At 44.7% G+C, this 24,894-nt stretch overlaps 1 protein-coding gene across 1 annotated transcript in view; it reads right to left on the bottom strand.

Moving 5' to 3' along the window:
- The window catches only part of fbxw4 (F-box and WD repeat domain containing 4), a 25,765-nt gene extending 9,274 nt beyond the window's left edge, over positions 1-16,491 (bottom strand). Inside the window, exons 1-6 of the mRNA XM_014154004.3 lie at positions 16,129-16,491; positions 15,023-15,118; positions 12,841-13,026; positions 12,460-12,592; positions 11,950-12,035; positions 1,545-1,610 (exon numbers count right to left, since the gene is read on the bottom strand). Coding sequence (XP_014009479.1) covers positions 1,545-1,610; positions 11,950-12,035; positions 12,460-12,592; positions 12,841-13,026; positions 15,023-15,118; positions 16,129-16,313 — 752 coding nt within the window. The 5' untranslated portion in view covers positions 16,314-16,491. The remainder of the gene's footprint in view (positions 1-1,544; positions 1,611-11,949; positions 12,036-12,459; positions 12,593-12,840; positions 13,027-15,022; positions 15,119-16,128) is intronic.
- Between the last annotated feature and the right edge of the window lie 8,403 nt (positions 16,492-24,894).

Here is a 24,894-nt window from a genome sequence, read left to right as displayed (position 1 = left end):
TGTTATAGAATAACGCCACATGTGTCATAAAACAAGGTCATGCCTCATTCAGGTCACGATTTCTTGAAAAACAATTAAAAGAGTAAAATAGTTGTTTTGTGAAACTAGATGAATCACATAAAGCACACCTACCATTGTAATAGACAGAACACACTCATCCCTTTCTTCCTCCCCTAGCTTCCCTCTCACCTTTTTCTCCATCTATATTTCTCCACCTCTTTCCCCCTCTTAAAGAAACTGGCAGTCCATTGACCTCAGTCACATCCTGTGCCACTATTTTCCACCATCGGATGACAAGTCATTCCTGGAATCAGCAATATGTTGTGGTTCCTGTCTTGTTCAGATCCTGAGGCACTCAGCTGCTTTACTGGCTATGTTTGGTGCTGCAGGTGTAACAGTGTCTTGGTTGTGATCTTTTCTCTCTGATGTGTCCGCTGTCAAAGGGAGTGTGGCCGCACTAATGCACAGGGTTGGGTTGGGATGCTGCTGGTAGTCTTAGGTTGGGGTGGATCGTGATGGTGGTGGGTCTGGAGAGGTTGAATGTGTGTGTGTGTGTATGTGTGTATCTGTGTCTGTGTTTGTGTGTGCGCACGTGCATCTGAGATATGGGAAATAAGAGACAGTTACAGATACACAGAGTGCCCCCATAACCCTCATCCTGCCATCATCGGTGTACAGTATGTGCCCTGCCCTCTCCCAGACCACTTTTTGTACCTCAGCTGATTACCAGACAGGAAGTCACAATGGGGGACACAGATCAGCCAGGCCACTTGTCCCAATCATCATACTACAGCAAAGACATCTGATTTTTCAGGACTGGGACTTAAAAGTATTTACTCCTAAACTGAGAAAAAAAACACAAACCACACTACCTGAATACTATACTACATGTACATACTACACAAGGACATGTTGTTCATGTTTTCTAGCAAGAACGAGCTCTGCTACACTGTGTCAATATATTTTCGGAACACCTGCAACGCACAAATAACTTCCCCTCCCTTCTCCCCTTCCTCCCTTCCCCCGTTTCCCCAGCTCAAATGTCCATGTCATTTGGAGCAGGAAGCGCCTTTCTCTGTCCGGCCCGGGACGTGTCAGAAGGTTTAATTCGGCAGGTAAAGCTGGGAATTACAGCGGCCTGTCAGGGCTGTATCAGGTTTAAGCTTGGGCTTTCAGTGCCAGGAATTCTCCCAGCCCCCCTTTGAACTTCTCAAAGCAAAGGCTTTTAGACGGAATGATGAAACAACAACTATCATTACAGCCAGGTTCCACTTTCACTGCCGTGATCAGTTATACTGACAGATGGGCTAGGATGGGAGGTCTTGGAATACTTGGGTTGGTAAGAAGTGGGTTGGTAGGAATACTACTGGTGGACGATGAAGGGCTCAACTCTAAATATCTATACTGTATAGGAATGTAGTTAAGATGCTTGGTCATAGTGTACTGTTGTTTGTGGGTTGTGTGTGTGTAGTAAGTGGTGTGTAAAGTCTAGGTGAATCAGTGGAGTGTGTATCTGTGTTTGTGTGTGTTGTGTAGTTAGTTACCTTTCAACATCCCAAATCCGCAGAGGAGAGAAGTTCGCACAACAGGCCGTGCCGGTCACGAAGGAGCTGTGGAGGAGACAACAGAGGAATGTTTAGGAAAACTGGGAATACTGAGACACCTCAAAGGACAAAGCTAAAGCGTGACACCCTCAACAGTCTCCGGTCAGAGACACACGTTTATTGTTTCAGCGGTGAGAGAGAAAAGAGGAGAAACTAAAACACTCCTTTGATTGGACTGACAGGTCGGAAGTAGTGGCCTAGGTATGCATGGGAGGGACAGGGGTGAAAGGAGAGGAGAGGAGGGGTGTAGTAGGGTCTGTGTGTAGAGGGTGGGGTGGGCCAAAGGGGAGAGGGGCAGTAGGGGGGCTTCTGTTAGCTCTGCCCAGGTCTGAGGCTTAGGGCCTCCTGCTGGTTTGACTGACAGGGGAAGGTCCAACACCCTGGGGCACAACCACCATTTGATTTTCTTTTTACTTTCTTTTGTACCACTTATTCATTTACTATTTTTCCGTTTTACTTCACAGTTTCAGCATCAACTGCTTTCGCATACAATCTCAAGAAAGCACGGCAGATCTCAAATGAAAAACAGTGGGATAGAATAGCCAGAGAGAAGGACAGAGAAATAGACAGATAACTGTGTTGAAGCAGTGGTGGGTGGTTTGGTTGGCGTTTCTTCCTCTGGCGGCTGGGTGGGTTGGCAATGGGGTAAGGGTGGCGTGGAGGCGCTTTGGCGTTGAGACAGGGGTAACGAGGGGCGTGAGCGGGGCACGGGAGGGTGTACTGAGGCACAGGGGCAGCTGTCAGGCCCGTTAAGCGGAGAGGCCCGTTAGCGAAGCCCCCGTTAATTAGTGTTGGGTAAACTCATTTGGTCCAATCAGGGCGGCGGGCCCTCAGCGAGTATGACCTCTGAACCCCGGTGACACAAGATACAATAGGGTTAAGGTCACACTCGCTGCCTGGCCCTTATTACTCTCCATTACTCACATTACTCACCCCTCACTGGGCTCTGCTCTGCTGGGGGAGGAAGGGGGGTACACAGCACAGACATACAATGAACCGGTTCTGTCCCCCCGAGCATTGGCCTGATCTAGGGTCAGATCACTCACTGATATTATAGCTGCTAAGGTCAAAGCCTCTCTCGCCTGATGTGGGACAGGTGCCCCCTCCCTAAAACCCCTCTCCCCCCAATCACGGCAGGGTAGCCTAGTGGTTAGAGCGTTGGACTAGTAACCAAAAGGTTTGCAAGTTCAAATCCCCGAGCTGACAAGGTACAAATCTGTCGTTCTGCCTCTGAACAGGCAGTTAACCCACTGTTTCTAGGCCGTCATTGAAAATAGGAAGTTGTTCTTATCTGACTTGCCTAGTTAAATAAAGGTAAAATAAAATCCCCTGCCTGAGATGCTACTATCACCCCCATCTCTGTAACCCCCCAACCTTCTCCCTCTACTTCCCAGTCCACTCCTCATTATAAGGACATGCTGGGCCTCTGCTGCCGTTTGGGTAACCTCATCAGCTGGCTGCATTATCTAAGGGGCTGTGTGGCAGGGTCACACAAACTAACTCAGCCCCCATTGGGAACACACACAATCACAGACAAGCGCACACACAGACAGAAACACGCACGCACTGAGCCCCCGCTGGGAGAAGAGCCCAACAGTACCAACATTGTTAGCTCCAAATCAACAAGCTGACCGCACAGGGCGCTCCACGCTTTCCCAAGACCACCGCAAACGCTCCACTTCTGTTAACCCATCCCCATTCTCAGCCCCAAAATCACTTCTAGTTTCCTAACAAAGAGGTGAACAACAGCCTGGTCTAGGAATCTAGTCTAACAAATGACATGTTATGATAATTATTTCTCAGTTAATAGGGGATTCTCCAATTGTTTTCCTTAGAAATTAAAAACGTTACCTATTTGAACCTGCTTGGAGTCATACTACAGTAAATCAAGTCCAAAAGTCAAACACATAGAAAGTAAATTTAGTGTCAAACACCAGAAGTAAATGTATGGACTTAGGAAGCAGAATTTGACTCAGTGTTCTAATGATATGTCCGTTCTACAGCCTGTGGGTTAGTGGTGTACTTTGGTGTCGGGCAGCACATTCTAAGCCACCAGTTTGGCTTTAGCATTTGGCTTGCATCACTAGGTACTACAAAAGGATACAATTTCCATGTGTAGGACTTTCAGCTTACTACCTAAACAGCTGTACTACACCAAATGGAACAACTACACTCCAGTCTTGCAACGTTTATTCTTCTGAGAGACAAGGGTAACAGGTACGCACTGTCAGTTGAATTTCTCCTTGGCACTATCGTAGCTTATGGCAAAATACGAAATAGTGAAGCTTACTGTTTAAAATGGGATATGTGGCTATCTGACATCAAAATAAAATTTTACATTTGACCTGACTCCAATTCTTTCGCCATTGCCAAAGATTGGCACCACTTTCGTGAAATTCAAAGAATCCCACACAAACCTATCGCATGAACAACAATACTCCAAACAAAACAAGTCAGTCACCATTTATCTAAACTAAAGCCCAACCAATTACAGAAGAATAGGCTAAATAGCAGAGATGAACATAGACCATGCAGGCGCTGGGAATGTAGAGGCATGGCGATGGACTCCAGGGGCGATTTAGCTATGCCCCCCGCCCCCCCCCCCCCCCTAGGCAAAAGAGGTTGTTAATTTGTTGCGCTTGACCCCCGGCTTTGTGCTCGCCGTGTATCTAGTTTGTAAAAAGTGCTTTTATCTGCTCTCTAAATATGTCTGAGCTCAAAGGGTTATGATGCTTTTATATCAGCCGGGAGGGGGACAATGGCAGGGGCTCGCCAAGACCCCCCCCCCCCCCTCCCCCCAATACCCCACCCCCTTGGCCCTTTTGGCTTCTGTTTGTGTCCCCTCTGTCTGAGGTCACCAGGACAGCACCAGGACATTCCACACATAGCCCCTCTGCGCTGCTCTGCTCAGCCGGCTGGAACGGAACAGAACGGCCCGCCACCATGTATTGAAAACACCATCCGGTCTCGCTATACTAACGGCTATCCTCCAACTAACAACAGCTCAACATTAAAGTTCAGATGATGCCGATTATGAGTCTAGTGGATTTCTATAATGGATTACAACAATAGACTATGCCATTTAGCAGACTCTTTTGTCCAAAGCGACTTACAGTCATCGTGCATGCGTACATTTTACGTACGGGTGGTCCCAGAAATCGAACCAACTATGCTATGCTCTACCAGCTGAGGACCAATAGACAGACACAAATGAGGATTCATTCATTGTGGTATGTGTCAGCTCAACTCCGGTTCCCTTGAATGATCAGAGACCTTGTCACTCATCTTCTTCTCACTCAGAAAGATGAAAGGAGCGACAGTCATTAGGATACTGGATTATAGAACTAACATCCATTCAATTGACCATTGAACCATGTTGGCAAATTGATGTCTGTGTGCAAAGAAACAAAACAAACATCAATGCTTTCAACAAACAATCAATTCAACCTAGACCATCGACGAGAAGAGGGATATTTCAATGTTGATAGAACACAATTCATTCAATAACAGAATCTGATATACCAACCCATGTTGACTGGGCAGTTGTATGATTAACCCAATTTATGCCATGATGTCGATCACGAGTAGTGTTGTTTCCATTCTGTACATTGAACAGCAGGCCTAGTCTCTCAGGGAGAGCAAGTGAACCCGAGGAACACCTGTATGAGGTGGTGTGTAATGAGAGGCCTGTGTGAGTTGTGTATGTGTATGTTTGTCAGCTATGTCTGAGGTGCTAGTATGTGTATGTGTCTGTAAACTGAATTTGAGCAGTGTGTGCGCGCACGTGTGTGTATGAGGTGTGCACTTGGGTATGTGTTTGAAGTAGCTTAGGAGTGCCTGTGTGTAAATTTGAGGTACCGTATGGCTGTGGAATGTGGGTGTCAGGTGTGTGTGTGTGTGTGTGTGTGTGTGTGTGTGTGTGTGTGTGTGTGTGTGTGTGTGTGTAATGAGTGGTTCAGAGGAGCTGTGATTATTCTTGCCTCCTGCAGTGCGGGTCCTCCGGCTCTGTGGGCCCCAGAGAAAGCGCCCTGTATTTAGCGTGTGGGAACGCACATTCTGCCCCTTATCGCTGCATTGTTGCAGCCTCTCTCTTTTCTTCTCTTTTTTTAACTAATTGAATTCTTGACTCCTGAGCCACAGGCCCAGCCTGTGAGAGACGAAAGAGAAAGACATGAATTTCAGCCTTTTTCTTGCGGTTGAGTGGGGCAGAGCAGTGGGGGTAAAATCAGAGGTGGGGGGGGCTGGAGGGGGCGTCTCCCAGTACTTTGATACTAGAGGTCAGAGGTCAGCCTCCCTCCATGGTGAGAAAGTGGCGAATCGGGGCGGTTTATCCAACAATCATTTTCTTTGGAAACGTTCAAAGGCATTGCCCCTGCAACATCTTTGTAGTTGTGCTTGAGGAATTCTAAACAAAGCAAACCCAGGAAAAGCGCCCCTTTCTCACCTCTCCTCAGGGTGGCTTCTCCCTCCAGTGGCTTCCAGCCCCCTCCCCTTTACGAGTGGTCCGTATAACCCCCCCTCCATCCCCCCCAATCTTGCCTACATACATTGTGTAACTGCATTTTGGCACTGAGAAATGGATTGATCTCATAGGCTCTTTGACACTGAGCGTCAAACCCTAATTGGTTCTTTGGAGTGGTCTGTTATTGGCTATTCCGTTCTGCTAACCCTGTAACACATGCACACAGGTGATACTCTGGGTGTGAGTGACAGCTTTTGTGGTGAATCTCTTATGGAAATACAGTTGGGTCATTCTCACGAAACAAAAATTTGATCCAAACATTCTCAGGTGTCATTTTAAATGATTTAAAAAAAAATGTATATATCTTGGATCAATGAGATTAGAATCTGTTCTTATCTATTTCATAATTATTACTATGTTTTTTTTATCAGATATTATGCATTCTACCACCATTTCCACAAAATTCTCATTACTGCAACAATCCAAAAAAGAAAAAGAAATCAATTCATCATCTTTTTAACATTGCTCCCCTAATGAAAAGGCCGGAGTTAATTATAACACTGAAAATGCACATATTTAAAATTGTATCATAAAATTATTATAAAATGTAAGACTTTTTCCCAATTTGAGCTTTTTAGCCATTTCAGTCATGAGAAAGCCAAGCAGGGTAAAGGGGGGTGTTTGAGAATAAGAACCTCATTCTGAAGGCATATAAGCGAATTCATTAACTTAACTTCTACTACTCCTCTAGATGATGCATCACGGGTGAATACAACTTTATTTAAAAACTGATTGGAGTTTTTACAGGAACTTGAAAAAGTGTTACGTTAATGAAACATGTCCACAGACTCTGTGTTTGTACGTAATAAATAGTATAGTTTAATGTAAACTTCAACTAATATAACATTTTTAGGATTTATGGGTAAACTATAGCAACATAGATTATGTTTCATGAGAATCACACACTTATCTGATTAACACCAGAGTTCCAGCCAATCAATTTATCAAATTGCATTTGTATGGCTGCAGTTTTTCAAAGAGCCTATATTTGTAACAAAGAGTCAGCCTTAAACCCTCAATAAAAACGCAGAGGTAACAATGGCAAGAATTCCCTAGGAGGGAGAAACCTTGCTTTCATTACATTGTTCCTAGACCATTTCCTTACTCTTCCTACAGAACAGCAATACAGCAGCAATAAATAGTATCATCACTCAATAAAACAACATATGGTACGAAATCCAATCAGTCGTGACTCCATGCTCTCTCCCATCGAACAGTGTGATCTGCCACGACAGCTCCAGCGCTCCTCAACCTGTCCGGTCTTGTTGGCCCAAGCCTATTTGCAGGAAACACCTCAGTCAACTACTAACCACCTGCCCGCTTCTTTATAATTCAAAGAAACTGTACCAAGAGAGGGTGAGAAAGTGAGAGGAAGAGAGAAAGACAGAGATATAGACATGGTGGGAGAGTGGAAAAGGCAGTATTTGGACCCATGTCCACCCTCATCCTCTCTCACTAATACTGCAAGTCCTCATATCTAATGTGTAGTCTTGGAACAGTGTTGGGGAGTAAGTCTGTCCCTGTCAGAGTCAAGTCTAAGACCGGATTCGACCCCTCTTACTCAATTGCGAGTCAATGACAGAAAACCTCTAGGACATGGATCCAACAGAGCCCAGTCCTATTCCAGTAACCATGTGCCATATTTAAAAAGATTTCAAATAATAATAAATAGTGGGTTAACTGCCTTGTTCAGGGGCAGAACGACAGATTCTTACCTTGTCAGCTCGGGGATTCAATCCAGCAACCTTTCGGTTACTGGCCCAACGCTCTAACCACTAGGCTACCTGCCTCGCCAGGTAGCCTATATGAGGTGGGCCTCGGGACAGATACAGTATCACACAGTGTGGTGTGGAAAGACATTCGATTGAGAAAAGCATGAAAGAAAGGACCAGGGCCAGATCTACTGCTGGGATCAATCTCGCCCAACGTAGGCAGGGACCAACACGGAGTCACATCAGCATTGGCATTTCAACGCAGCCACAATACACCTCTTTGTAATCCTTTAATAGACTTTGAGATGAAATATACTGGAAAACCCAAGAGAGAGAGATGGAAAGAGGGACACCAAGAGAGGAAGATTACAGAGAAAGGGGGGAATGGGAAGGATAAAGAGAGGGGAACATTTCGCCGCCCACAGCTTGAACACTAGGGTCAATATGAGAAAAGCAGCGACAGCGGCAGTGTAGCAGAGCGGGGGGGATTCCTTTTGCTGCTTGGGGGGGGGGGGGGGGGGGGGGGGTTCCCGTGAGATTTTTTTGTAGAATGACTGTGAGAAGGTCATTTCTGGTAGAAGGACATTCTACTCCAAAATGAATGGCACAATCTGAAATATAATTTTCCCTTTAAAAGCATTATAATTTGTAGCCCAAATGATGCAGCATAGCGGCTTTAAATAAATAGGCTGGAGCATGGTGTTGCCCATCTGCATTTGTCTCCGACTGAACATTTTAGAGGGTCTTCTCTTGGCTGCAGCGACAAAATGTTGCTGTTTTAAAGTTCATTTCCTGCAATTCTACACATTTTGCCATGGGGCGGGAGAGAACATTTTAAAGTTCGAAAGAGCGACTGCCTTTAAAAGCAACTTCTCTTTTTGAAAACAGCCTATGTGGCATCGATATGAGTCCGAATTTACTACAAAGTGTAAATAAAATCATTTTGATCATAAAGTCAGTCTCGTCCAAAACGGCGATTTGCGAAATGATAGGAACAAAATGGTGTGTCATGGAATGAAGGGTACCGTAACCGTTTTCCTTGTTTTGGGTTTATTTCAAACCTGCCCACAGCTTGCAGCACACAAGTAATCATCAATTCGGAGTACAGCTGCACACGACCTGATCGTAATGCCCATGGTCAAAAAGATGTATCTTTTTTTTTATCATACCACCGCTGCTAAATTAATATAGGGCAACACTGACATTGGGTAATATCAGTATAGTTGTGGTAGTACCGACCACGAAAGTGGATATGGTTAGCAGGGATTCAATTGGGCAGGGTCCCGCCGAGCCTGAGACCCGGCACCTACAGTACGATCAAAATTGAGAGCCAGGCAAAGCTGAGACCCGGTACCTACAGTACGATCAAACTGAGAGCCAGGCAAAGCTGAGACCCGGTACCTACAGTACGATCAAACTGAGAGCCAGGCAAAGCTGAGACCCGGTACCTACAGTACGATCAAACTGAGAGCCAGGCAAAGCTGAGACCCGGTACCTACAGTACGATCAATCTGAGAGCCAGGCAAAGCTGAGACCCGGTACCTACAGTACGATCAAACTGAGAGCCAGGCAAAGCTGAGACCCGGTACCTACAGTACGATCAAACTGAGAGCCAGGCAAAGCTGAGACCCGGTACCTACAGTACGATCAAACTGAGAGCCAGGCAAAGCTGAGACCCGGTACCTACAGTACGATCAAACTGAGAGCCAGGCAAAGCTGAGACCCGGTACCTACAGTACGATCAAACTGAGAGCCAGGCAAAGCTGAGACCCGGTACCTACAGTACGATCAAACATGAGCCAGGCAAAGCTGAGACCCGGTACCTACAGTACGATCAAACTGAGAGCCAGGCAAAGCTGAGACCTGGTACCTACAGTACGATCAAACTGAGAGCCAGGCAAAGCTGAGACCCGGTACCTACAGTACGATCAAAATGAGCCAGGCAAAGCTGAGACCCGGTACCTACAGTACGATCAAACTGAGAGCCAGGCAAAGCTGAGACCCGGTACCTACAGTACGATCAAACTGAGAGCCAGGCAAAGCTGAGACCCGGTACCTACAGTACGATCAAAATGAGAGCCAGGCAAAGCTGAGACCCGGTACCTTTTGGTTATTTGAATTATCTAATGAAAAATAGTTGACCCCATTTAATTTTCCACAGCTAACAACAAAAGTAAGCAACAGCAAAATCAGACAACCCCAAAGTAAAATAGTTTACCTATTCAATTGTTCAGCCTGTCGCATACTATGCCAAAAAATTATATTCCTCGAGGCGCATTCAAATTGCAAGTGCCGCACTCAATGACAGAATAACAGATATTGTTATGTGTGGCTTAGTTGGTACGTGCGACGCCAGGGTTGTGGGTTCGATTCCCATATGAGACCAGCACAAAAATGTATGCACTCACTAGTGTAAGTAGTTCTGGATAAGAGCGTCTGCTACATGACTCAAATGTAACATTTAGAAAAGCAACCCTAAAGTTGTAGCTACAGAACGGTACCAACACTACAGTTAGCAATAGCATGGCAGGCCCCCTCTCTACTCTTTAGATTCCTTGAGCGTGAAGCAGGGACAATTACATTTAAAACACAAGGAGCCCCCTTTCCCCCCCACCAAATCAAAAACATGCTGCTTCCACCATTTTGCTCCCTGTCGCTTTCAACTGTCATTTAAAACAAGATCAAACTAAAACTTTCAATGCCCCTAACTGACCCTTAATGGGTAAACGATAGCACCTGTGTCATGCGACACAGTTGGTAGAGTGGAAAGGTCTACCATAAAGAGCTAGGTTATTAGATTGATTTTGAGCCATTTCCTTATTAACAAGACCTGTGTCATGCAATCATTTTCAATGAATTGGCGGTGCCATCACATGTAATATTTGACAAAGCACTGACATCTCTCTCCTTGTATCCTCCTAGCTCCAGGAGTGATGAGGTTGCAAGGGGATAGGTGGGCTTATAGGTTTGTCAGCGAGTCGACACCTCGGTTCCAGGGGTCTATTAATTAACCAGGTCATTGGTCAGTGTGTGGAAGGAGCAGGTTCATTATGAGGGGGCAGCAGGCTGAGGCACGGCTGCTATTTCAGCCAGCAAATTGGAGAATTAATGATGTGGATAATCGCCCCATACTCTCAGATCTAAAGTTCTGGCTGAGCAGACAGGGCCACCGGGGCTCAACGTGAATGTGTGTGTCTGTGTGAGAGTAATATATACTGAAGGAGTGTGTGTGTGACAGAGCGAGCGAGTTCATACTGTCTGTGGCTGTGTGTGTTTCTACAATAAAAGTGTGCGTGTGAAGTTGAGTTTATACTGAATGAATGTATGGCGGGGGTCAACGAGCAGAAACAGCCAGTCTCACTACAGTTTCAGTCTTCCAGGTCTACCTGAATAAATTCCAGTCAATTCATGGAAATGTAATGCATGAACAATCCACCCAGAAGATGATGGTGTCTCTGATTGCCTGAATTGAAGAGAGTTGACCAGGGACCTGTCAGCCGAGGAGAGCTGCCCTTTGTTGCTGTGACTCATAGTGTTTCCACTCTGCTGCGGCGCTAAGGCCAGTTTGATGGATCAGCTGCCTGCCGGTCTGGGGCAGGTGGTGAAGCAGGGATACTGTTACAGCCTTGTGCGTCTGTGTGTCATTAAGGGTGTCCCTGTGTGTGTGTTCACTCGCTTGTGTGTGTGTACGTATGTGCGCGTGTGCTTGCTTTCGTGTGTGTGAGCATCATTACGTGTGTGGGTGTGTAGCAACATGGCTGAGCAATCAAAGGGCCTATGAAGACGCTTTGCCTTGATGTCCTGTTTTTTCACCTCTCTCGATCCCTCTTTCACTGTTCCCCAGACCACCTGAGGGAAATAAATATTGTCCTATTCAGTAACAGAGGACAATGAACCCACCACTCAGGTTAATCTAGCCCCAACCTCAACTCTCATCCAAACCGGTGGCTGACAACTATTTTCATGCCAATGGCATAACTGAAGTCAGGGTGTCGTACTGACTGATGGGGGTTGTCCGGGGGGTCAGGACTCTACCTTTTGTGCACTCATGTATGATGTTAGTGTAGCTGTTTGACTGTTTTGGGACATTCTAGGCATGTACATTACGTACCTCTGCGTGGGACTAATAGCCACAGACCACACCCTGTCGTTCATAGGGATCGTGTCTCTGGGGCAGTTGGAAGAAAAAGTCCAAATCTAAAAGGAAACATTAAGAAAATACTAACATTAAAACCATAGTTGTCTGTGGTTGACAGTACACCCTAATACGCAACAGAGGCTGCGTTCCCACAGGCAAGCCAATTCTGATATTTTCCCACAAATTGGGCTTTTGACCAATCACATCAGATCTTGTTCAGAGCTGATTGGTCAAAAGATCAATTAGTCAACAAAAAGATCAGAATTGGGCTGCCTGTGTAAATGCAGCCAGGGTGGAACACACAGTGTGTAAATGTAGCCAGGGTGGAACACACAGAGTTAATGATTTCAATTTATTCGCCAAGCTTGCATTTGACACACACTTTGGTTGCCACCCAATGTGAAACTACAGTGGAGCTCTATGTCAGCCAGTATCATCTAAACAAACTGACACATTGGGTGCTAGAATATTAGTGTGTCTCACCCGGGCTGTTCTGTCTCTGGAGCCGCTGACGATCAGTCCTCCTCTGCAGTCCAGGCAATTCACCTCCTGGTTGTGACCTGAGTACTCCATAGAGAAGCCATTCCTCCTGTGGTGCACCAGGATCTTACCATCACTGAAAGAGGCAGATAATAGTTCACTATAACAGACATGAGTACATTAAATGGAATATGATATCTTTGACTGAGAGTGTGCTTCTATGGCCGTGGGTCTGCAGTAGTGATGATGCTTCTATGACCTTTAGTTGAAGCACGTACACAGTAAGAATGGCAAGTGAGTATTGAAGCAACATGATAGACTGAACTTCAACTACTGATATTATTCCTTTCAGGAGTTTGAGTCAAGGTGATTACTGCTGATTACCTCCCTCCACTAACGAGGTGTGTGTCAGTCACAGCAAATCGACACACGTCTTCCAGGTGTCCTGAGAACAGAGCCATGGGGCTGCGCTGGAGCTTCCCCGTGTCCGGCCTCAGATGGTACGCTCCGATGTCTGCAGCCTGAGACAGATACAGCACATCCCCGTCTAGCTGTATCCATGGCAACAAGCTGTAGGGGGAACACACAATCAAATAATGGAAAATACTCTGACATACAGTACCAGTCAAAAGTTTGGACACACCTACTCATTCCAAGATTTTTTCTTTATTTTTTACTGTTTTCTACATTGTGGAATAATAGTGAAGAAATCAAAACTATGAAATAACACATATGAAATCATGTAGTAACGAAAAAAGTGTTAAACAAATCAAAATACATTTTATATTTGAGATTCTTCAAAGTAGCCAGGCTTTGCCTTGATGACAGCTTTGCACACTCTTGGCATTCTCTCAACCAGCTTCATGAGGTAGTCATCTGGAATGCATTTCAATTAACAGGTGTGCCTTGTTAAAAGTTAATTTGTGGAATTTCTTCTTAATGCATTTGAGCCAATCAGTTGTGTTGTGACAAGGTAGGGATGGTATACAGAAGATAGCCCTATTTGGTAAAAGACCAAGTCCATATGGCAAGAACAGCTCAAATAAGCAAAGAGAATCGACAGTCCATCATTACTATAAGACATGAAGGTCAGTCAATGTGGAAAATTTCAAGAACTTTGGAAGTTTCTTCAAGCGTAGTCGCAAAAACCATCAAGCGCTATGATGAAACTGGATTTCATGAGGACCGCCACAAGAAAGAAAGACCCAGAGTTACCTCTGCCGCAGAGGATAAGTTCATTAGAGTTAACTGCACCTCAGATTGCAGCCCAAATAAATGCTTCACAGAGTTCAAGTAACAGACACATCTCAACATCCTGTTCAGAGGAGACTGCGTGAATCAGGACTTCATGGTCGAATTGCTGTAAAGAAACTACTTCTAAAGGACACCAATAAGAAGAAAAAACTTGCTTGGGCCAAGAAACACCAGCAATGGACGTTAGACTGGTGGAAATCTCTCCTTTGGTCTGATGAGTCCAAATTTGAGATTTTTGGTTCGAACCGCTGTGTCTTTGTATGACGCAGTAGGTGAACGGATGATCTCTGCATGTGTGGTTCCCACCGTGAGGCATGGAGGAGGAGGTGTGATGGTGCTTTGCTGGTGACACTATCCGTGATGTATTTAGAATTCAAGGCACACTTAACCAGCATGGCTACCACAGCATTCTGCAGCGATACGTCATCCATCCGGTTTGCGCTTAGTGGGACAATGACCCAACACACCTCCAGGCTGTGAAAGGGCTATTTGACCAAGAAGGAGAGTGATGGAGTGCTGCATCAGATGACCTGGCCTCCACAATCACACTGAACTCAACCCAATTGAGATGGTTTGGGATGAGTTGGTCCGCAGAGTGAAGGAAAAGCTGCCAACAAGTGCTCAGCATATGTGGGAACTCCTTCAAGACTGTTGGAAAAGCATTCCAGGTGAAGCTGGTTGAGAGTATGTCAAGAGTGTGCAAAGCTGTCATCAAGGCAAAGGGTGGCTACTTTGAAGAATCTCAAATACAAAATATATTTTGAATTGTTTAACACTTTTTTGATTACTACATGATTCCATATGCGTTATTTCATAGTTTTAATGTCTTCACTATTATTGTACAATGTAGAAAATAGTAAAAATAAAGAAAAGCCCTTGAATGAGAAGGTATGTCCAAACTTTTGACTGGTACTACATGTTTTTCTACATCTCACTTCAGACTTCACAGATTGAGGTGGCACAATGACTAAAAGGAGAGCATGATCCTCTCTAGTTGAAACCTTGTGAATGGTAATCTAGGGATAGACTGTAAGCTAACCATTGACTCTCTGGATAGTGCTTACTGCTACTCCTAATGAGCTTTTCAGGCCCAACATCTATAACTATAAGCTATTCAGCAACCATTTTCCAATGTTTAATACCTTTTACTTGTATACAGCTTCATTAAAAAAAACTAACAATAATTCTTCAGGACCTCTTTTGCAACTTTTTCTCCCTAAACTTTCACCTGGCGCAAGAGATAAGATGGATTAGAGAAACTCCTGAACCTACACTGTGGTGCCATGATGCCAAAACTCACAAACACACTCACTTAATCCTCCATTTGAGCATGACTTCCTTTCTGCAGATCCCATGGCACCAGTTCTGAGATACCTTCACTCTGTCCTTCAGCGGGATGTGGGGATACCTGTAACATGGATAGTGAGGTGATAACACAATTATAACCCCTGAGGAACACCACTTAAATAAAACCTCCGAACGGACAACGCACACAAACATTGCCCAAAAGGCATAGAATTACAGCATTGCGTGCTGTATATTACCAGATATGATGTGAATATCACAAGGAATAGCAGGAGGCCTCAAATAGACCCATATTGTCATACTTGAACCCAACACTGTCGTCCAGAACATTAGCATATGTGTTCACATGTGTTCAGGAGGCCTGTGCCAGAGGGGGTGGATGTGGGCTGGAGGAAACAGCCTGCTTCTCTCACAGAGCTGTGGGATGTGGTGTCCTGTAGCGCTCAGCAGGATTACCAAGTGTATTTACACTGCTGTTAGGCTGCATCTCAAAGGAGACCCATGGTTTGATACGAGTGGCTGTCACTGTGGCATAAGTAGCTGTGCTGGGGAAGGCAGCAGTGATGCCAGAATGGCTCAGGTCCAATTCACAATGTTAGGTTCTCTAGACCAGTGTTTCTAGACCAGTCAGTCAGACTCAGGGCTTCCACAGCAGCAAGTGGGAAATAGGCTATATATATATATATATATTTCATAGAATGAATGTATCCTGAAAAACAGTGTCGTCATGTCAACATAACTGCAGTCATTGGCCGAGGATATTCTCAGGATTATGTAGCAGCATGACTGTGTGCAATAAGGCATGTGTTATTATGCAGCTACAATTTATTTGTAAACGCCGTTCAGATATCTATAGCAAGTAACCACGAGGCTATCTGTATGCGTTTTTACAAGACATAAACGTTTTCTTTGGGCACCATGCTGAAACATAGCCCATTCAGTACATGCTACAGCGTTGCATAATTTTGCATCAAGAAGGATAGCGGTGTGAATGGCAACAACTGTAGCAAGCCGCGTGGAAGTAGATGTAAACAACTCTTGGGAAGTCATGATGCTCATCATGAAACAACCACTGTACCCTACTTACTGTACGAATAAAACAATATCTCTTACACATCTGCTCCTTGTCGTGTAATTCCAGTGTTTATGAACTCTTTTGCTATCTTCCTCCATACGGCGTCACGATTTGCAAAATGGTAAATTGTTTTGCAAACTTGAGAAAGGCGACTCAAAGACTTGTATTCCAAATATGACATAATGTGGTAGAGCACAACCTCTGGTAACTGGAATAAGAACATTTTAAGTTCGTATTGAAGGTTTCTCTTTTCCGTTTCTGTATTGCCCTGTATCTTTCTCTATGTGTATTGCCTCTTCTATGGTAGTTCTTTAAAAAAGGGTTTAATAGCGTTAAACAGTAATCCATGTTCTTAGAGCGCGTGAAAAGAGAAGATACAGGAAGCCATTCCAAAACAGCGACAAAAGATCACGTGGTGACGTCGTACGACGTAACGACGTGTTATATAACTATATATAAAATAAAATACAGTTGTATTTGTCACATACGCTGAATAGAACAGGTGTAGACCTTACAGTGAAATTATTACTTACAAGCCCTTAACCAACAAAGCGGTTTTAAGAAAAATAAGTGTTAAGTAAAAAATAAATAAAAATAACAAATAATTAAAGAACAGCAGTAAACAGTAGCGAGGCTAGATACATGGGGTACCGGTATAGAGTCAATGTGTAGGGGCACATGTTAGTCGAGGTAATTGAGGTAATATGTACATGTAGGTAGAGTTAAAGTAAAGATGCATAGATAATAAACAGAGAGTAGGAGCCGTGTAAAAGAGGGGGATGGGGGGCTGACAATGCAAATACTCTGGGTAGCCATTTGATTAGCAGTTCAGAAGTCTTATGGCTTGGGGGTGGAAGCTGTTAAGAAGCCTTTTGGACCTATACTTGGCGCTCCAGTACTGCTTGCAGTGCGGTAGCAGAGAGAGACTGACAAACAGCTTCTATCTCAAAGCCATCAGACAGCTAAACAGCAATCACTAACTCAGAGGCTGCTGCCTACACTGAGACCCAATGACTGCCCACTTTAATAAATGGATCACTAGTCACTTTATACAATGCCACTCTAAATAATGTCACTTTAATAATGTTTACATATCTTACATTACTCATATCACATATATATATATACTGTAATTTATACCATCTATTGCACTATGTCGCTCGGCCATCGCTCATCCATATACTTACATGTACATATTCTCATTCACCCCTTTAGATTTATGTGTATTAGGTAGTTGTTGGGGAATTGTTAGATTACTTGTTAGATATTACTGCACAGTCGGAACTAGAAGCACAAGCATTTCACTACACTCGCATTAACATCTGCTAACCATGTGTATGTGACAAATAACATTTGATTTGATTTGATTTGAGAGAGCAGTCTATGACTAAGGTGGCTGGAGTCTTTGAAAATGTTTAGGGCCTTCCTCTGATACTGCCTGGTATAGAGGTCCTGGATGGCAGGAAGCTTGGCACCAGTGATGTACTGGGCCGTACGCAACTACCCTCTGTAGTGCCTTGCTGTTAGAGGCCGAGCAGTTGCCAAACCAGGCAGTGATGCAACCAGTCAACATGCTCTCGATGGTGCAGCTGTAGAACTCTTTAAGGATCTGAGTTCCCATGCCAAATCTTTTCAGTCTCCTGAGGGGGAATAGGCTTTGTCGTGCCCTCTTCACAACTGTCTTGGTGTGTTTGGACCATGATAGTTTGTTGGGGATGTGGACACCAAGGAACTTGAAGCTGTCAACCTGCTCCACTACAGCCCCTTTTCCTGTAGTCCACAATCATCTCCTTTGTCTTGATCACGTCGAGGGAGAGGTTGTTATCCTGGCACCACACGGTCAGGTGTCTGACCTTATCCCTATAGGCTGTCTCATCGTTGTCGGTGATCAGGCCTACTACTGTTGTGTCGTCGGGAAACTTAATGGTGGTGTTGGAGTCGTGCCTGGCCATGCAGTCATGAGTGAACAGGGAGTACAGCAAGGGACTGTGCACACACCCCTGAGGGGCCCCCGTGTTGAGGCTCAGCGTGGCATATGTGTTGTTACCTACACTTACCACCTGGGGGCGGCCCATCAGGAAGTCCAGGATCCAGTTGCAGAGGGAGGTGTTTAGTTCCAGGGTCCTTAGCTTAGTGATGAGCTTTGAGGCCCCTATGGTGTTGAACGCTGAGCTGTAGTCAATGAATAGCATTCTCACATAGGTGTTCCTTTTGTCCAGGTGGGAAAGGGCAGTGTGGAGTGCAATAGAAATTGCATCATCTGTGAATCTGTTGGGGCAGTATGCAAATTGGAGTGGGTCTTGGGTTTCTGGGATAATGGTATTGATGTGAGCCATGACCAGCCTTTGAAAGCACTTCATGGCTACAGACGTGAGTGCTACGGGGCGGTTGTCATTTAGGCAGGTTACCTAAGTGCTCTTGGGCACAGGGACTATGGTGGTCTGCTTGAAACATGTTGGTATTACAGATTCAGTAATGGTCATCACATGCTCGGAGTACCCATCCTGGTTCTCCATCTGGCCCTGCGGCCTTGTTAATATCAACCTATTTAAAGGTCTTACTCACATCGGCTACGGAGAGCGTGATCACACAGTCGTCCAGAACAGCTGATGCTCTCATGCATGCTTCAGTGTTGCTCGCCTCGAAGCGAGCATAGAAGTAATTTAGCTCCTCTGGTAGGTTCGTGTCCCTGTGCAGTTCGCGGCTGTGCTTCACTTTATAGTCTGTAATAGTTTGCAAGCCCTACCACATCCGAGGAGTGTCGGAGCCGGTGTAATACGATTCAATCTTAGTCCTGTATTGACGCTTTGCCTGTTTGATGGTTGGTCGGAGGGCATATCAGGATTTCTTATAAGCTTCCGGGTTAGAGTCCCGCTCCTTGAAAGCGTCAGCTCTACACTTTAGCTCAGTGTGAATGTTGCTGTAATCCATGGCTTCTGGTTGGGGTATGTACGTACAGTCACTGTGGAGACGACGTCATCAATGCACTTATTGATACAGCCAGTGACTGATGTGGTGTACTCCTCAATGCCATCTGAAGAATCACGAAACATATTCCAGTCTGTGCTAGCAAAACAGTCCTCTAGCTTAGCATCTGTGTCATCTGACCACTTCTTTATTGACCAAGTCATTGGTGCTTCCTGCTTTCGTTTTTGCTTGTAAGCAGAAATCAGGAGGATAGAATTATAGTCAGATTTGCCAAATGGAGGGCGAGGGAGAGCTTTGTACGCGTCTCTGTATGTGGAGTAAAGTTGGTCTAGAGTTTTTTTCCTCTGGTTGCACATTTAACATGCTGGTAGAAATTAGGTACAACGGATTTAAGTTTTCCTGCATTAAAGTCCCTGGCTGTTTGCTTATGGCCGTATACAGCTCATTGAGTGCCGTCTTAGTGCCAGCATCAGTTTGTGGTGGTAAATAGACCGCTATGAAGAATATAGATGAAAACTCTCTTGGTAAATAGTGTGGTCTACACCTTATCATGAGATACTCTACCTTAGGCGAGCAAAACCTCGAGACTTCCTTACTATTCGATTTCTTGCACCAGCAGTTGTTTAAAAATGTACACAGACCGCCACCCCTTGTCTTACCGGAGGCGGTTGTTCTATCGTGCCAATGCAGCTTAAAACCTTTCCAGCTGTATGTTATCCATGTTGTTGTTCAGCCACGACTCGGTGAAACATAAGATATTACCGTTTTTAATGTCCCGTTGGTAGGATATTTGTGATCGTAGGTCATCTATTTTATTATCCAATGATTGTACGTTGCCTAGTAATTCTGATGGTAGAGGCAGATTACCAACTCGCCGTCGGATCCTTACAAGGCAGCCCGACCTACATCCCCGATATCTCTGTCTCTTTCTCATGCGAATCACTGGGATTTTGGCCTTGTCGGGTGTCTGAAGTAAATCTTTCATGTCCGACTCTTTAAAGAAAAAACCTTCTTTAGGTACGAGGTGAGTAATCGCTGTCCTGATATCTAGAAGCTCTTTTCAGTCGTAAGAGACAGTGGCAGAAACATTATGTACAAAATAAGTTACAAATAACGCAAAAAAACACACACAATAGCACAATTGGTTAGGAAACTGTAAAATGGCAGCCATCTCCTCCGGCGTCATTGGTTGACCATATATACAGTATATATCTTTTTTCAGATCTCTCCAGAGATGTTCTATCGGGTTCAAGTCTGGGCTCTGGCTGGGCCACTCAAGGACATTCAGAGACTTGTCCCGAAGCCACTCCTGCGTTGTCTTGACTGTGTGCTTAGGGTTGCTGTCCTGTTGGAAGGTAAACCTTCGCCCCAGTCTGAGGTCCTGAGCACTCTGGAGCAGGTTTTCATCAAGGATCTCTCTGTACTTTGCCCTTTTCATATTTCCCTCAATCGTGACAGGTTACCCAGTCCCTGCCACTGAAAAACATCCCCACCATAGGGATGGTGCCAGGTTTTCTCCAGACGTGATGCTTGGCAATCAGGCCAAAGAGTTACATCTTGGTTTCATCAGACCAGATAATCTTGATTCTCATGGTCTGAGAGTCCTTTAGGTGCCTTTTGGCAAACTCCAAGTGGACTGTCATGTGCCTTTTGCTGAGGAGTGGCTTCCGTTTGCCACTCTACCATAAAGGCCTGATTCCTGCAGAGATCCTTGTCTTTCTGGAAGGTTCTGCCATCTTCACAGAGTGACCATCGGGTTCTTGGTCACCTCCCTGACCAAGGCCCTTCTCCCCCGATTGCTCAGTTTAGCCCGGTGGCAAGCTCTAGAAAGAGTCTTGGTGGTTCCAAACTTCTTCCATTTAAGAATGATGGAGGCCACTGTGTTCTTGGGGACCTTCAATGCTGCAGAATGGTTTTGGTACCCTTCCCCAGATCTGTGCCTCGTCACCATCCTGTCTCGGAGCTCTACGGACAATTCCTTTCAATCACATGGCTTGGTTTTTACTCTGACATGCACTGTCAACTGTAAGACCTTATATAGACAGGCGTGTGCCTTTTCAAATAATGTCCAATCAATTGAATTTACCACAGGTGGACTCCAATCAAGTAGAAACATCTCAAGGATGATCAATAGAAACAGGATACACCTGAGCTCAATTTCGACTCTCATAGCAAAAGGTCTGAATACTTATGCAAATAAGCTATTTCTGTTTTTTATTTTTAATATATTTTAATACAAAACCTGTTTTCGCTTTGTCATTATGGGGTATTGTGTGTAGATTGATGAGGATTTATTTTTTTCAATCCATTTTAGAATAAGGCTGTAACGTAACAAAATGTGGAAAAAGTCAAGGGGTCTAAATTCTTTCCGAATGCACTGTAGTTCCACTTTGACATTATGGGGTATTGTGTGTAGGTCAGAGACAAGGCATCTCTATTTAATCCATTTTACATTCAGGCTGTAACACATCAAAATGTGGAAAAGGCAAGGGGAGTGACTACTTTCTGAAGGCACTGAATACTGTGTATATACATTTTTGCTCAATCTGATTGGGTGGGCCTGGCTCCCCACTCGTTCCTATGCGGCTTTTCCACAGTGCCCTATAGCATTTCAACAACTTCTTTTAAGTTCATTTTGGTTTTATTCTGCTTTTTTCTTGTGTGTGTGTGTGTGTGTGTGTGTGTGTGTGTGTGTGTGTGTGTGTGTGTGTGTGTGTGTGTGTGTGTGTGTGTGTGTGTGTGTGTGTGTGTGTGTGTGTGTGTGTGTGTGTGTGTGTGTGTGTGTGTGTGTGTGTGGTCGGCGAAGGTGGCCATGTCCCTAATTGTTCTCTGACAAGGGACTTTATGAGAAGTGTTTAATTGATTCAGCAGCTTTATCCACTAAATCAGAATTCAGGCTTCTCATTGCTCATTGCTCATTGGCCTCTTTGGCTTTCCCCTTGTCTTCCCTCATCTATTGGCCATTCTGGCTGGGCATGAGTTCCCCGGCAGCAGACATGCTCCGTGGCTTGCGGAATGCCCCTCGGCCCCTCAGTCATTCTCATCTCTCCATGCCTCTTCTGTTCCGTGGCGTATTGACTGACCCAGTCTCTCTGATGTTTTGTTGTTATGTTTTTTTTGTTTGGGGAGCTTCTTGTCATTATTGGCAGACCCCTATCTCATGTCGGTATTCAAAGCTGTCATTGTCTGACATGTTTTTCTATTACAGCCACAATGGTCCGGGGTTATAGTATGTGATAGGTCATTTGATCAGAGGTCATGGTGTGTTGATGGGCTGAAATGCAGCTCCTAGGTGGTGGTTTCTATTTAGACCAAAGTGACCTCATCTCATTCAGCGTCGTGACTGTGTTGCTCACAGAGAGGTGACCGAACTGCGACCAAGTTCCTCGCAGTAACTGGACGGCGACCAGGTCAAACACAGGCGACCAGGTCACACCACACCGCTCACTGCGACTATAGGACCATGGGACCACATCCTACAACATTATGATTTAGAAAACAACAATATCATTGACTCTCTGTACGTATCTGACTAATACAGTTTCTAAGCAAAAGCACCTGTGGTTCTTGGGATGATGCTAACTGTGAAATACTAGAATAACATGAAAAAGGGTGCTGTGGGCAAGGCTTTATAATGCAAGGAGCAATGGTTTAAAAAAATTTCAAAGTGTTGTTTTATCTCTGAACAAGTTTATATGACATTGTAAATCATGTGAACATAAACCAAAGAGAACAACTTCTGTTAATAAATCAATCTGCATGCTAAATATTTCTCCTTTCCACCTGCAGTACCTTATTATCAGATGTGCATATAGTCTTATAATGATACATCTATCTGTCTTCCTTAGCAATCTATGTCCAGAATTTAACATGCTGTTCACAAAAGTTGTACAATGGTGAAATTACTACTAATATCGACCATTCAACTGTACGTAAAGCTTACCGTAACCGTTTAGTGTCAGTAGCATCAATTTGTGCACATTCACATCACGAGGGTGCTCTAGCCTTCAGTTACAACTGGCAGCCCCAAAAGTCTTTGATCAGCTGTGCATAACAGCACATCATTGAAATATGCAGATCTTTTTAGAGACGTGTCCTCTGTTGAAAGCTGCACACTCTGAAAGGCCATGTCCCAAACACTGGGACGTCTAAAAAATCATTTATGGTTGGGTTTCCAGCTGAACTGACATGGCTAAAAGGAAATGAAGAGGTTGGGAGGAGGGAGCTGGGGAGCGGAGGGGTGCGCCGGGGGGGCCAGGGGGGTCTTCCCTTTTGATCTTTTTAGGGCAGAGAGGGGGGACTCTCCCTGAGCTGGCAAACACATTTAGCTGGTAATTGTTCAGATCATTCTGACAATCAGTCTTGGACAAACAAAAGTTTACAGCTCCAATTGGAAAAGTAAACAGGTCTCCTGTACGGCCTGTATATAAACAATGAAACTGTCGAGTTGGCACTCCACTTTGATCAGTGTTTGCATTTCAATTATCCAGCTTGGTTTGGCTGCTGGTTCTTCCCTAACATTGCAGGAAGAATAAGGACATGGATTTAAGGGAATCTCTGTCACTTGGAAGGAAAATCAATGCAACTGGTCTTCTAGGCTCTAAGAATGAAATGCAATGAGAAGGGGAGTTAACTAACTGTACTCTGTTTCTGGACAGTGTCAAACACAGAAAAAGACTCACTGATTGATTGCTGCTTATTGTGCGTTTCCTGATTTGTGTTTTTGTTATATTTTCTATATTGAGAAAAATAGATGGTAAACATGCCATGGAAATAAAGCTATATGAACAACCCCCAAACTGCATCCTAATGTAAGGACACATCTGAGACCCAGGACACTTAAACCCCCCATAGGCCTCACAGTATGTATCTCCAGATCAAGGTAAGATAATGAAGGTAAGTTTGTGGTATCTGATCGTTCATTAAAGTCTGTTTAACCAAGGCAGTTTGTGTCAGTTTGCGGCAGTGCTGGTTAAGACAGCAGGGTCGCGCTCCCTGCTCACCCCTGCTAGTCTACGAGGGGGGGGGGGTTCAGGACAGGGGCTAAATTGCTCCCGAAGCAAATTAAGAGGGTAGCTCTGTTTGTTTATCTGCTCAATAAAACGGATGAAAGCAATTTTACCCCCTTCTTTTGGAGCAGAATTGCTCTGCATTTGCATGGCATCGCAGGCTACACAGAAGGTGTGACTTTTCCCACAACCTACTCCTTCCCCAGGGTCCATTGGGGCTTTACTGTCATAGAAGGTGTGGGCAGACTAGAGAGTCAGTGGGCAGACAAGAGAGTCACTGCAGAGAGCCCAGGGGGACAGAAACCCTGTTAATCCATCATGGAAGGACTCAATCAGATTACTGTCAAGTATTGTGAATAGACATTTTAACTCAGTCCTCAAGGGTGGAAGAGCATTTCAACACCTAAGCACTGACTTAAACAGTTAAGATGTGAGGTTATATATAGTAATAGATACGGTAATGTGTTTCAATTAATCTACAGGGATCTGTTTTGAATCTACAATGAACAGATTCCTTGAAGTATGAGCTGGGAAGCCTGATTATAGCGCCAACAGATATGGCAGTTCTGCTTCTAGCTCTTAAGTAACTTTGCAGTATTTCGTTTTTTGTGTGTGTTATTTCTTACATTATTAGCCAAGAATGATTTTTGTGTTATTACATACAGCCGGAAATAACTTTTGGATATCAGAGCGGTGGTAACTCACCAGCATTACGACCAGGAACACGACTTTCCCGAATTGGATCCTTTGTTTGTACCCCCAGGGCAATTTAACTTATTCCAGAGGCTGCTCCACCACCGGTGGAGAAGAGGAATTCGGAGTGGACTTCTAGTCTGACTCAGGAGGCATGCACACCATCCACTGCTT

The sequence above is a fragment of the Salmo salar genome, chromosome 18, assembly GCF_965601325.2.
Source record: "Salmo salar chromosome 18, fSalSal1, whole genome shotgun sequence".
In the NCBI taxonomy this organism is placed as follows: domain Eukaryota; kingdom Metazoa; phylum Chordata; class Actinopteri; order Salmoniformes; family Salmonidae; genus Salmo; species Salmo salar.
Note: the sequence above shows the minus strand (reverse complement) of the source record. Positions and strands in the feature narration are given on the sequence as shown.